This window comes from Helianthus annuus, chromosome 11 (genome assembly GCF_002127325.2).
Source record: "Helianthus annuus cultivar XRQ/B chromosome 11, HanXRQr2.0-SUNRISE, whole genome shotgun sequence".
Taxonomy (NCBI): Eukaryota; Viridiplantae; Streptophyta; class Magnoliopsida; order Asterales; family Asteraceae; genus Helianthus; species Helianthus annuus.
Window position 1 is genome coordinate 6427140 of NC_035443.2, and position 14276 is coordinate 6441415.

At 37.4% G+C, this 14276-nt stretch overlaps 1 protein-coding gene and 1 long non-coding RNA gene across 3 annotated transcripts; both read right to left on the minus strand.

Moving 5' to 3' along the window:
• Positions 1–194: 194 nt before the first annotated feature.
• Positions 195–7617, minus strand: LOC110889370 (serine hydroxymethyltransferase 1, mitochondrial). 2 transcript variants are annotated; one of them, XM_022136887.2, is made up of 16 exons: positions 7355–7617; positions 7213–7263; positions 6042–6128; positions 5185–5306; positions 5025–5101; positions 4628–4752; positions 4455–4547; positions 4288–4380; positions 3152–3349; positions 2977–3081; positions 2422–2487; positions 2256–2333; positions 2012–2123; positions 1823–1933; positions 465–627; positions 195–362 (listed from the first exon to the last, which is right to left on the minus strand). In XM_022136887.2, the coding sequence occupies exons 1-15, from the start codon at positions 7442–7444 to the stop codon at positions 482–484; spliced, it is 1554 nt and encodes a 517-aa protein (XP_021992579.1). In that variant the 5' UTR covers positions 7445–7617; the 3' UTR covers positions 195–362; positions 465–481. The 2 variants fall into 2 exon arrangements, with proteins under 2 accessions (XP_021992579.1, XP_021992582.1); XM_022136890.2 differs by lacking the exon at positions 1823–1933.
• Positions 7618–10652: 3035 nt separating this feature from the next.
• LOC110889371 lies at positions 10653–11602 on the minus strand. Its single transcript, XR_002563551.2, has 2 exons — positions 11214–11602; positions 10653–10952 (listed from the first exon to the last, which is right to left on the minus strand). It is a non-coding gene; the product is annotated as an uncharacterized LOC110889371 (long non-coding RNA).
• Positions 11603–14276: the final 2674 nt, after the last annotated feature.

Consider the following 14276-nt stretch of genomic DNA (forward strand, 5'->3'; position numbering starts at 1 on the left):
GCATGTTATTAACAAACTAGCATGTGTTATCTATTTACAAACTTATTTTTATTTTTCACTTTCATTTTTCTTATCCCTGATCAAAACAAAATAACAATTGTTTTTTTTTTTAATAGATTTGAATTATGTATATCTGATATTATCTTTTTAGTAAATATGACATTATATCCCTAATTATCTATCACACAAAGATATAACTACTTAGTAATTAAGTGAGATTAAATAAAAAAGTTTAAAAGAAATGCTCCATTGATTCACATATACAGAAGATTCATCATCATACAGAAAAGCCTTATAATCCACATTCAAGATAGATATACTGGTCTGATATGGAAGAAGCACCACTTCCATCTTCATGGCACCTGTTCCATGCATCATCATCATCTTATTAAAAACAAACAATAAGAATCACAATAATATAATTAGATCCAAATGCCTCATTCTAATTTCTAACCCATACCTACCTGGCTTGTATGATTCCTTAGTTTTTGTATTTCATGGTTTCTTTCTCAAACCCGATTGTTGGGAATTGTTTCGCGTACTCCTCGACGTCATGGCGTAGCTTTGAAAGTTCTGATTGGATGCCACTAGACTGCATTGCAGCCACAAAGTCCTTCAGTTTTGTTCCTGATTCACAAAACAAAACACCATCATTTGTAATTCAAAACATATAATATAAAGAGTTAATTATTGTTTTCGTCCATGTGGTTTGTCAAAAATCACTATTTCAGTCCATTAGTTTAAAAATTGCGATTTCAGTCCCTGTGGTTTCACTTTTGTAACCATTTCAGTCCACCTCGTACCCATTTCAGTCCCTGTACTTAACAGAATAATGGATTGAAATGGTTACGAAAGTGATACCACAGGGACTGAAATAGTTACGAAAGTGAAACCACAGGGACTGAAATCGCAATTTTTAAACTAATGGACTGAAATAGTGATTTTTGACAAACCACAGGGACGGAAACAGTAATTAACTCTATAAATATAGAGTAAAATGCCATTTTCGTCCTTAAGGTTTGTTTTTCCGCATCTGGATCCAAAAGGTTTGAAATCTTGCCATTTTCATCCAGCTCGTTAATCCATCCGTTTTTCTCCGTTAAGTCAGGGGTATTTTCGTCTTTTTTGTTGACTTAAAAGGCAATTCGGTCTTTCGAATACTTGTACATAAAGTGAAAAAGACCGAATTGCCCTTTAAGTTAACAAAAAGGACGGAGATACCCCTGACTCAACAGAGAAGAATGAATGGAGTTAACGAGCCGGACGAAAATGGCAAGATTTCAAACCTTTTGGATCCAGATGCGGAAAAACAAACCTTCGGACGAAAGTCGCAAAACTGGCCAAAACCTTAAGGATGAAAATGGCATTTTACTCGTGTATATATATATATATATATATATATATATAGAGTGAATGTCAAGGATTGTCCTTTATCTTTATACCCATTTTCAGGCGCTGCCCTTTATGTTCAAAATTGACGAGTTTTGTCCTTTATGTTTTCATATCATACACGTTTTGTCTTTTAAGCCTAACCCAATTAGTTTTTTCAGTTAAATTTGGTCGTATACTTTGCACATGAGGGCATTTTTGTCAATTCAAAGGTAAGTTCAATAGCAGATTTACAGCTCAAAGCTTTTGCAACCTTTGAATTGACAAAAATGCCCTCATGTGCAAAGCATATGACCAAATTTAACTGAAAAAACTAACTTGATTAGGTCTAAAGGACAAAACGTGTATGATATGAAAACATAAAGGACAAAACTCGTCAATTTTGAACATAAAGGACAACGCCTGAAAATAGGTATAAAGAGTAAGTGTATACCTTGGGCTTCACCCTTGATCTTTACAGCCAGCTTTACAGCAAGGTCAAAAAAGAAGGCAACTTTAGCAAAATCCTCTTCAACAAATCCCCTAGAAGTAAGAGCAGGGGTTCCTAAAAACAATAAAATTATGGATTAAAATTTGTTTTAATTTAATAAAAAAATAATTTTTACTAAAAAACGGTCCTCACCCATTCTGATGCCACCAGGAACCATAGCAGAAACATCACCAGGAACAGTGTTTTTATTGGCTGCAATGTGAACAGCTTCCAACACCTTTTCAACCCTTGAACCATCAATACCCTTGTAAAAAAAATATATGCAAATGATCATTACTTCTTTATATTTGAGACTTATTGTCAAAAAAAAAAAAAAAAAAAAAAAAAAAAAAAAAAAAAGAGAGAGAGATTCTTGATATAACATTCTCTTGTTTACCTTGTTTTTCAAGTTAACAAGAACTAAGTGGTTCTCTGTTCCGCCGGAAACAAGATCATATCCGTGCTTAACTAGAGTCTGGAAAAAAAAACAAGCATGTGACTTATGCCGGCTTTGAATGTGAAGAAATCGACATGAAGTTTCCAGACGCGTAATTATATCATACCTCTGCAAACTTGGCACTGTTACTCATGACTTGTTCTTGGTACGCCTTGTATTCTGGTGTTGTTGCCTGTATACATTAAAGCACGAGATATAAAGGGCAAATCGGGAAATTACACTCATCATCATCATACTCAGTAAATCCCACCAATAGCAAAGCTAAGGTAGGGTCTGAGGAGGGTAGATGCAGACAGCCTTACCTCTACCCCGTAGGAATAGAGAGACTACTTCCAGTGAGACCCTCGGCTCGATTGTAGTTTTGTATCAAGCCTTTGACCTAAGGCACATAACACTCAAACAATCGGGACAGAGACCGATTGGTGCATGTACCCCCGTGTCTTTCAGCTATTAACGCCACCACATGATGCATAATTAACCATCCGCCGCTTTTAACGTTATTTTCGCGAAATTAGTAAGATAACGTTAAAGTTAGTACCATTTCACTTTTGCCCCCCCCCCTCCCCGAGCGCCAACACATATATACATTATATGTGCACACCGCAAACGGTGGAATTACACGTTATCAAAACGTTCATGTAACTTGTTGAAAAAAGCAAACCTGTTTCAGTGCAACTGCCAATCCAGTGATTGTGTGATTGTGGGGGCCACCTTGAAGTCCAGGAAAGACGGCCTGGTTGATTTTGTCTTCATAATCATAGAACACCTTCCAGAATAACGAGCGTATGATCAATATATAATCCTAAATTAGCAACCATTTATTTCGACAAATGTACCTCAACGCCTTTTTTGTTGACTTCTTTCAGTCCTTTCCTATAGAAAATCATGGCACCACGTGGACCACGGAGTGACTTGTGGGTTGTGGTGGTCACGACATCTGCATAGTCGAAAGGGGACGGGATGACCCCCGCTGCAACCAAACCACTAATGTGTGCCATATCTGCCAACATAATAGCTTTTTGCTTGTCACAAACCTGTAATAAAAATGTTATTTGTGAATTTGTAGGTAAATGTAATCATATAAAACTTAACCATGCTCATATTATTATAAACAATCTAACTAGTGGGTTACCACCGGCGCTCTGCAACGGGTTCGAAACGTAAGATAAAAATAAGCAAAGGTCTAAATAGTAACTATAATAAAGTGTAAGGGTAAATAATGAAAATTAAAAAAAAAAGGAAATCTTATTAAAGTTGAGGGGCTAAGTACGTTATTCCAAAGTTGAGGGGCCAAAGTTGGTTGATGTTGACAAAAGTTGAGGGGTAAACATGTCATTATTAAAGTTGAGGGGTAAACATGTCATTATTAAAGTTGAGGGGCTAAATATGTAATCACCAAAGTTGAGGGGCTATATATGTAAGGCTCAAACTATCTACACACTTGGTGTGTAGATAGTCACCCCAAAAAGTGCTTTTTGTCCTATATGCACACCCTGCAGTGTCGAGATGTGGCCAAAGGGCGGCGTTTTGGTCCGGTCAACCAGACAAAGACTGACGGGTGTCTGACGGGTCTGTTGACAGGACCAAAACGCGGCTGGACCAAAACGCCGAGCTTTGGCCGCGTTTTGGTCCTGTCAACCAGACACCCAGTCAGTCTTTTGTCTGGTTGACAGGACCAAAACGCGACCAAAGCTCGGCGTTTTGGTCCGGTCAACAGACCCGTCAGTCTTTGTCTGGTTGACCGGACCAAAATGCCGTGCTTTGGCCACAGCTCGACACTGCAGGGTATGCATATAGGACAAAAAAACACTTTTTGGTGTGCATATAGGCACATTGGTGTGCCAATAGGTACACCCATATGTAATTACCAAAGTTGAGGGACTAAATATGTAATTACCAAAGTTGAGGGGCCAAAGTTGGTTGATGTTGACAAAATAGCATTTTAAGTATATATAAAATTTACAGCACTCACCTTGCGGATTCGATCATAATCATATAACCGAGCATAAGCACTCGCACCAGCAACAATCAGTTTCGGCCTGAAGAGCGTCGCACTTTTCTCCAACTGCAAGTTGGAAATTACCAGTTACAGTAAAAATATATATATAATTCGACGGTAAAAAGTTAAAAAACAAGTACCTGGTCATAATCGATTAAGCCAGTGCTCTCGTCCAATCTGTAAGGCATGGTCTCAAAAAATATGGATACCGCAGATATTTTCTTTGTATCAGTCTGAAACGGTAAAAGTACAAGAATCAGATTATAGTAGAACGCGCATTGCGCTAGATAAGAATATAAGTATTTTTTAGCACCTGATAACCGTGTGACAGATGGCCACCATGAGGAAGATCGAGTGCCATGATTCTGTCGTGGGCCTTTAATAAAGCCGTGTAGACCTGGAAATTAGACGGCGACCCTGAAAGCGGCTGCACATTCACTGCATCAAAAACGATAATTAAACATGTTGTAAGTTCAATGCGTATAAATTGGTGTTCGTTCGCAACATGGAACAAAGATTAAGTATAGTGGCGGATTCAGGATTTCTTTTCACCGGGTTCCTTTTGCTAGATTTTTACTAATTCTCACTATTTTTTTCTAAATCATATAAAATTTCCACTATTTTTTTCATTTTTTTCCAAACCGAAGGGGTTCCCAGGAACCCCCAAAACACCCCTGGATCCGCCACTTTAAGTAAACTGTGAGTACTACCTCCCCATTTTGCAGGATCTAACCGGAAGGCTTCCAATGCGCGCTTCTGACATAAGGTTTCGGCCATGTCAATATACCTAGAAACAGAAGTTTTTAACATCTTAAAATCAAACGACTTCGTAACAAACACCATGATATTGAAGAAGATTTATTTCCTTACTCGTTTCCACCGTAGTATCTAGCACCAGGGTACCCTTCACTGTATTTGTTGGTCATAACTGATCCAACTGCTTGCATAACTGATAGGGAGGTAAAGTTCTCTGATGGAATGAGTTCAAGACCCTTTAAAAGCAAAACAAACAACCCAGAGTCAGTGTTTTATGTATTTTATATTCTTAAAATTAAAAAAAAAAAGATAAGGATGATAATGGAGTAAACTGTCATTTTGGTCCCTGTGGTTTGGTCAATTTTGCCACTTTAGTCCAAAACTCAAACCTTTTGCATCTGGGTCCCTATGGTTTCAGTTTTATTGCCATTTTGGTCCAAAAATGAAATCAGGTCATATTTGTCTTATAAAATCCTCTTATTTTGTCATTTTCCGCAGGGGCAAAATGATCATTTCTTTTTTATAAATAAATACCATATTTTATAAGACAAATATGACCTGATTTGCCCCTGAGGAAAATGACAAAATTGCAGGATTTTATAAGACAAGTATGACCTGATTTCATTTTTGGACCAAAATGACAATAAAACTGAAACCACAGGACCCAGATGCAAAAGGTTTGAGTTTTGGACTAAAGTGGCAAAAGTAACCAAACCTCAGGGACCAAAATGGCAGTTTACTCTATATTTTACATGCACATAACTTTATATTCTTAAAATCAAAAATAAAAAACTTGAACGGCCGGTCCAGGTTCCAAACCGTGAACCAGACCGGCCGTACATATTTCAAACCAGCGACTTTCTTCGATTTACGCGGTTCTTTTCCACAGTTTAAGAACTCCCCTACCTAAATCTACCTATTGAAAACATTAACCTGATACAAACAAACAGTATGAGATTAACAAACACAACCTTCCATTGTCGAGCCTTTTCGAGCTCAATAATATCCGCAATTTCCGGATCCACAACCTCAAGCGGCGCATTCAACTGCTTCGGCCACTGCAATTCACAATTCCTCAACCATCACAAACCAATTCACACACAAAACATCAATCACAAACCCTAACACAACCAAAAACAAACTAATTAAACTTAAAACTAGGAGTGCAAACAAGCCGAGCCGAGCCTGGGGCTGTTCATAAAGCTCGTGGCTTGCAGCTCGGCTCGTAGGTCGCTCGAAAGAAGCTCGAGAAAAACTAGCTAAATAAACTCAATTTGAGATGACGTGAACCAAGCTGGCTCATTTTGTAACCGAGCCCAGCTCGAGCTATGCTCGGCTCGGCCCATGGCTTGGCTCGTTGGCTCGTTCTTAGGCTTGTTTAACTCCGACGTAAAGCTCAAGCTGAGTTTAGCCGCCTGAATTAATTTCGAGCTTGAGCTCGACCCCACCCTGGCTCGACTCGTTTACAGCCCTAGCTGAGCCCGAACTCGACCAGGCTCGAGCTCGAGCTCGTTTAACTTATGAAAGCTCGAGCTCCAGCTCGGCTCGATTCGAGCTTTGTTAAAGCTCGAGCTCGTAGGCAATTTTTCAAGCTCAAGCTCAACTCGGGCTCAGCTAGTTTATGATTTCTTAATTAATTTATATTAATTATATTTATTTATTTTTATATATAGTTTAGTATTTTTTTCATAAACTTATATATATTAATAATTAGTATTTAAATGTATAATTAACATATTAATAAAAATACATATAAACAACACGCTCGTTTAGGCTTGCGAGCCAGCTCGAGCTCGATAAGAGAAGCTTAGGCTCGTGCTCGTATAAACGAGCTTGTTTTTTAGGCTCTTACTAGGCTTGAGCTCGTTTAAGCTCGGCTCGTTCAAGCTTTTTTTTGAGTCAATCTCGAGTAGCTCGACATTACAAAAACTAGGGATGAGCATATGGTACTTGGTACCAGACTACCAGTACCAGTACCGAATTTCCCGTACCGAATTTTTTCCGGTACCGAATCGGTACCCACTATTTGGCGTTTTCGGTACCGGTACCCATATTTGGCAAAATTTGGTACCAGTATTTTCGGTACCGGTACCGAGCTCAAATCCCTAGGTCGGCTCGTTTGCACCCCTAGTTAAAACTCACCGTAACTCCAGGCCGTTCTTTATCATACACAGCTTCACTCGGTAACGAAGACTGCAACACAAATCAAATCAAATCAAATCAAATCAGTACACAAACATATTATTCCCTTTTGAAAAAAAATGAGGACAATAACGGTACGGACCATTGAGTAGAGATGACCGTTATTGAAGAGACGCTGCAAGGGTTTTTCTGCAGAGGATGAGAATCGACGAAGAGCTAACGCCATCGCCATTGTTACCGTTTCTTTCTCTCTCTAACTTTCTCTCTCTAGAAGAAGAGATAACGCAGAGTGGAGTGTGAGTGTTTGGCGCGTAATTTGTTTTGGTGTGGATTGGGGTTTGGGTGAGGTTTTGGTGGTTGGAGATAATTGTTGTAATTTTTCTGGTGGAGTTTCTTTTCTTGGAAAACATGATATGAGCGTTATCCGTTTGTTAGTTTAGTTTACTCCCCGCTAACGGATTTTCAAATTTACATTTTGTGTACGGTTAGTGTTGGAAAAATTGGGATTAATCACCGACTATTAATCGCTAGGCGGTCAGCCACTGATTAATATTTAAGTAATCGGTGAAGTAATCGTTAGTCGGCCAGAAAAATCGGTCCTAGTCGACCGGAAATAGGCAATTTCGCGAGATTCCGATCAAACTATGGCTAAAACCTACAAATTCCAACAATCAATCTTATATGTTTAAAAATTGGTAGAAAAGGGTTAAAACTTGTCTACTAAAAAAATTACATATAAAAATGAGTCTATATGTGTATAAAACAAAGATCACATACAAAAATTCTAACCTGATTAGTCACGACTAGAATCTAGCAATTCTTACAACCATGCCGGTATCTAAAAATAATGATAAGCATTTGGTACCGGGTATTGGTACCGAACCAGTACCGTACCTAGAGGTGTGTACAAATCGGTTTTTTTGGTTGAAAAAAAAAACGAGCTTTTTTTAATAACCGGTTCGGTTAAAAAAACCACTTCTTCATGGTGGGAACCAAACTAGTCTACACAATTCGGTTCGGTTAAATACCAGTTTTGGCCAAAAAAAAACTAGTTTTTTATCCGGTTAACTGATTTTTTTTAAACCGGTTTCGGTTCTCAAACCGGTTAGAAAGATCGAACATACTAACCTGTATACAAACCGGTGGTTCGGTACAAATTTGATACCAACTTTTAGCATTTTTCGGGATTGTTACTTTCAGATCGGTATTTTGGGCCGATTTACCTTTGAATATCGGTACCCACTTTTTGTGTTTTTCGAGATCGGTACTTTCAGTTTGGTACCGGTAAAGTACCGAGCTCATCCCTACCTAAAAATACTGATAACGGATTTCCAGAAAAGTGGGTACCAAATGTTATACCGAATTTATCGGTACAGTACTGATACCCGTTACAAAATACCTATCTTTGTATGGTATCGGTACCGAAAATATCGACACTGAAGTTTATAAAAGTGGGTACCACATACCGTGTTCAATCTATCGATAGGGTACTCGTTCGGTATTATACCGGTACTCGCTATCAAATGATCATCCCTGGCGCATAAACACCTAAAAATCTACTCCTAAGTCCTAAAATTCATCTTGTAGGACTCGAATCACCACTTTAATGAGGACTAATCTCTATGAGGTTTTGACTAAGAAGTTGTGATTAACTTGTTTATAATATTTGTTAGATTTTTAATTCTTATAATTCGTTGTTAAAAACTATAATAATTACTACAATAACAAATTATTCAGCGTGGGATCTCTCCTAACTAAAGGTGCAAATTTCTACGTGTACACACTTCATACCATCCAAAGATGGAACGTCGGGAGTGTCCACTAGTTGTACAATTGATGATTTAAATGTTGATCATATATACATTTGGGAAAACATATAAAATGCGTATATTACAGTATTCAGGCCAACAGATAATTCAGTGACTGATCCAGAGGTAGACATGATTGCCAGCTTGATCTGATTCGCATTTAGGGTGTATATCATTGATAGAAATTATTGTTGAGAGAGGGGCAATTTATTGATGTTATGTGTAATGTCTATCCTTTTAACCTCTCTAATTATCTCCTTAAATACACCTAAGGGGAAATCCTTTATTAGCCAGTAAGGATAAGGATAATATATATGATTTATAACAATTACCAATTAATATTATAATAAGATATAATTTAATAATTTGATCTACTATAATAGAAATGATTTATGACAGCCACTTGATTAAATACAAGTAATATATCTAATCTAACATTAAATGTCATAAATCACGGGTGTAGTGGTGGAGCTTGACCAAAAGTTCCAACAGGACGGAAAGTCATGGGACCTGATTTATATATTGTAATAAACGAGTTATTAGCCCCCGCGCGTTGCGGCGGACCCGTTAAACCAAACAAAAAATAAACGTTGAAAACCACGCATACGCATAGCGAATCACAACGTAAAAATATTGTTGTAGAAAGTAATAATTAACCAAAAACAATAATATTTATTTCTAATAAATTAATATAAATGTTGTGAAAGGAAGTAAGTGGATTATTTCATTTAGCACTGTAACTAACTTAACTTCATTAACGAATTTATGTTAAATTTATAGCGATTGAATATAAAGCAAATTGTTAAAGGAATGGATGTCACTTATGGTTCCAACAAAACTTATTTATTTTTGTAATCGTCTAATGCGATCAAGGAAAATAAAATAAAACTAATATATGAGTGAACCTATTTAATGAATCATCGTTTCTTTCGTGCGATTTTTTCTCGATAACGACTGCCATACAACTCCACCTATGTTAGACTTGAACACTTCCTAGATCGATGATAATACAATGACCATGTCTGATTCGACAAATTCCATGAACAACTATGCCCTGATTTGAGTAGTTGACAAACATCGACACGGCCTAATAAGACAGCTCTCAGTTTGCTGCTTTCCTCGCAGACATTGTGCCGCTGCTCTCGTAATGAGATGTCAACCCGCGCGTTGTAGCAAGAACTATGTTAAACAAAACATTTAAGAACAAATATCGACTAAACTTGAACCTCAAAATCACAAAATACGAACAATTAATTGAAACAAACATACATTTCGAAACTAATTATGGAAACAAATTACGAAAATATATCAGATTCCCAGAAAGCAGAGAGGAGGAAGAACCGAGAAGACGCAAGGAACGAATTCGTATCAACGGTGGTGGTGGATAGAGGCGCACTTGTGTTAATTATGAATGTCTCTATGATTCCGATAGGAATCTCACACACAGGAGAGAGCCCGAAATATACAATTACAAAGGATCCTTTATTCACTCAAAATATTTTGTCTTTGGAGAATAAATCCTGATGGAAAACGAATCTATCTTTCAGTATCTATGAAATTAAAATTCACTTGAAATCCAAGTTTCAAGAACTCTGCACACTTCATACAATATAAGTGAAATCAAAAAACGCATTAGTGGTCATCCGATTGATGCCATAAACCATTAAATCTTTTATCATCGAAACCATTGGTATAACCGTTTACATATTCATCAAAGTATCAAATATTCCAAAACAAAAAATAACAGCCAGTTTCTTTATCTACACCATAAAAATTGTTGGCGATATCTAACCTTGACCCAACTGCTTGCATCAGACCAATCAGACACATCCATGTACCGTCATAAACCTATTCACCGTCAACAACCATGTCTCCACTCCGTTCCAAGAATCCAATTCCGGCAAAGGGGGTCACCGTAACCATTTGCCCTGACTTCCAATTTGAAAAATCAAGCGGTCCCGATTATTGATGGAAAACGCAATTGGAAATGGAGGCCGCAAGGACATCCCAATTGCGGGAAAACAAAAAAGGGAAACATATTTTCCGTTAAACGCATCATTAAATTCATATTTTTGATGTAAATCACACCCAAAAAAAAAAGCAATCAAAGAGCCGGTGCCAAATTTTGTGGAAATTAGAAAGGATTAGGAAGGTTTTTTTTTTCAAGAAATTGAAAAGAAATAGAAAACTTACATGACAACAGTGGTGGTGAAGATCCTATAGACGGCGGCGTGGAAGACGGTTACGGATTACGGAATGGCATGATTGGCTGTGGTGAAAATGGAGACGAAGACGTTCAATCGTTAATTTTGAAAATGTGGTGATCTGTGAGTGTAATGTTGCAATGGTTGAATTAGTGGTGGTGGCGGTGATATAGCGGGTGTCAGTAGAATCGTTGCGGTGGTGTATATTTTAATTGAAGGAGATGTTTTTTGACGGAATTCCGTGAAACGAAAAAATGGAAAACGGTTGAAGTTTTGATGTCAATTGAAACAGGGTGCCTTGGATAGACGCAACGGTTACGTTCGCCGGTGGTGGCCATTGTAAATACTTGAAACGATACATTATAATTTTTAGTGACCATCTATTTTTGTTGACGCAATGGTTGGGTAGCCGTCCGTTTTTTTTGGTTGCTAATTGTATAATAGGATAATATTTAGGCAAAATAATTGGGGGGACGATCCTATATCATTTTAAAATTTTTGGACGAAAAATAAAAAATTTTACACTTCTAACCGAAATAATGGGTGGCGGCACCCCCCACTTCACACTAAGTTACGCCCCTGCACGGGTGGTGTATTCTAAATTAACCTTTTGGTTCTTCAGTCTAGGCGTAATCTCTAAACCTTTATAGTAATGAAATATAATTACAGGTTAGTTGTTAGGCCACTCGGGGTGGTCAAGTTAGGGCTGTAAACGAACCGAACGAACACGAACAAGGCCTTGTTCGTGTTCGTTCGTTAAGGAAATAAATGTGTTCACGAACGGTTCATGAACACTTACCGAACGAGATTTTATGTTCGTGTTCGTTCATTAAGGAAATGAGTGTGTTCGCGAACGGTTCATGAACACAAACGAATAACAAATAAATTTGCCGAACACGACGAAGGATAACGATAGATGGACCAGAGAGTAGCACTCGAACTTGAATCCCTTATTGTAGAACGGAGGTCGATCGTATTCGTGGATGTAAATAATGAGAAATGATGCATAAACAAGGTGAAAGTGGGTTTTCTAGTTTAATTGTTAGGGAAGTAAAATAAACAGAAGTTTAATAATATAAAAAGTACAAATCAAATATAAGAAAGTACAAAGATCCTCAATTAAAACACAAACATACGAACATAAACGAACACAAATCAACGAATGTTCACGAACACCTTACTGAACGTTCACGAACACAATCGAACGAACAAGACATTTGTTCATGTTCGTTCATTTAACTAATCGAACGGAATTTCTTGTTCATGTTCGTTCGTTTATTAAACGAACGAACATAAACGAACTTCCCGCCGAACGGTTCACGAATTGTTCGCTGAACGTTCGGTTCGTTTACAGCCCTAGGTCAAGTTATATACCGTGATACTATTGTATCACTCGTGGAACACCACCCCGCCCAATTCCCATCACTCGTGGTCAAGTATAACGAGTTATATATATAACGCGTTGAAGTTGGAGGGTGATGAATGTGTATCTTGTACATTGTGTATTAATACTTGTACATTGGAATCCCATCACTAGTGATACCACCCCCTCCCCTACATTTCTATCACTAGTGATAGAATATTGGGTGCTGACATGACATGATTTGATTAGATAGTGGGAGTGATAGAAACTATCACTAGTGAACCACCCCTCCTCCCCTTATAATATTAAGATGTATTTTGTTAGTAAACTACTAGGACCGCAATCTCAATTGTTACATCCAGAAAGCAACAAGCCTTGTAGAGTTCGTATTTTTGGTTTAAATGATCTATACGTGCATTTATTTGTGCTATATATACCTAATTAATTATATTAGAAGGGTGATACATGTGTAGATTCTACAAAAAAAATACACACAAAGGTATGTATGACATGCCTAGTCAGAGGAATGTTTTTCAGCTAAATTGTAAAATCAAGCATTTGATCCAATTTGAAACGTTCGATCATACCTTTGCTCGTATTCGGTTTGTTTATAAACCGAATAGAATCGAACTAAGCGTTTATTCAACCGAGCCAAAGTTGAACGGGTGCATTTCGATCCAATCATTTTTTCAACCGAACGCCGAGCGAGTTGTGGTACCCGAGGAAAATCCACAGTCATCTTGACTTACCGTTTCATCTCTCTGAGACTGCTTATCAAATTTCAGGACGAAATTTCTTTAAAGTTGGGGATGATGTGACAACTCGCAACTTCAGGTTATTACTTTAACCTAACCACAATTAATTAAATCATACATTCATAGCATTGCATTTAACTAGGGTTAGTTAAATGAGTCTACGTTCGTAAATCGGGGAATTACCGGAACACGTACATGATAACTCTCGAACATTGGCAACTGATGTGGATAATAATTATAAACGGATAGTTTATACGAAACTTATGTGCTGCATGACAAATACTTGAACTATGTGCTTTAATTGTAAATTACATGTTATTATATGGTTTTTGTGTAAATCTTTAGGGAGTGTTTAGAGTTATTTGTGAGACTCTAATAATAACCACTCAACCCTAATCTCACCACAAAACTCACTACGCAGTTGTTTTCTACACACATTTTCTCTAATCTTTGGCCATTCAAGTTCCACATAAGTCATCAATCTATCAATCTTGATCTCTCCAATTCTCTTAGAATCATCTCTACATCAATCTAAGGAAAGTGTTCATGCTTTGTGTTGTTAATCTTGTTCTTTGGATTTCAATGTGAAACCCTAGACATCCAAACAATCTGTGTTTTTGTTCCAAATAAAGGAATGTGTGATGATTGATAAATGAAAAATAATTGTTGTAGACTAAATGAATGTGTAATGATTGTTCAATGATTAAGGATATTAGGGGCATGATAGAACAGTTAGATTGGTTGATTTGATGTCTGACATGATTGATTTCTGTGCATTTAGGGTTTTCTGTTCATGAAAACGTTGAAGAAAGGGATTTTTAGAATTGCTAACGGTGTTGTTCCCAATGAAACCGAAGCTCTTGCCTAAGAGTAATGCTCATGTTGTCCAACTTTTATAATGTTGAGTGTTGGTAACAAATGTGTTGTTTTTTGG

Excerpts from the sequence above, each read along its gene's own strand:
- LOC110889370 (XM_022136887.2), bottom strand. The coding sequence starts at position 7,444 with ATGGCGATGGCGTTAGCTCTTCGTCGATTCTCATCCTCTGCAGAAAAA. Across the intron at positions 3,350-4,287 it reads ATTATGATCGAATCCGCAAG|GTTTGTGACAAGCAAAAAGC; the intron begins GTGAGTGCTGTA and ends TTTTTATTACAG. Across the intron at positions 2,488-2,976 it reads TGGCAGTTGCACTGAAACAG|GCAACAACACCAGAATACAA; the intron begins GTTTGCTTTTTT and ends TAATGTATACAG.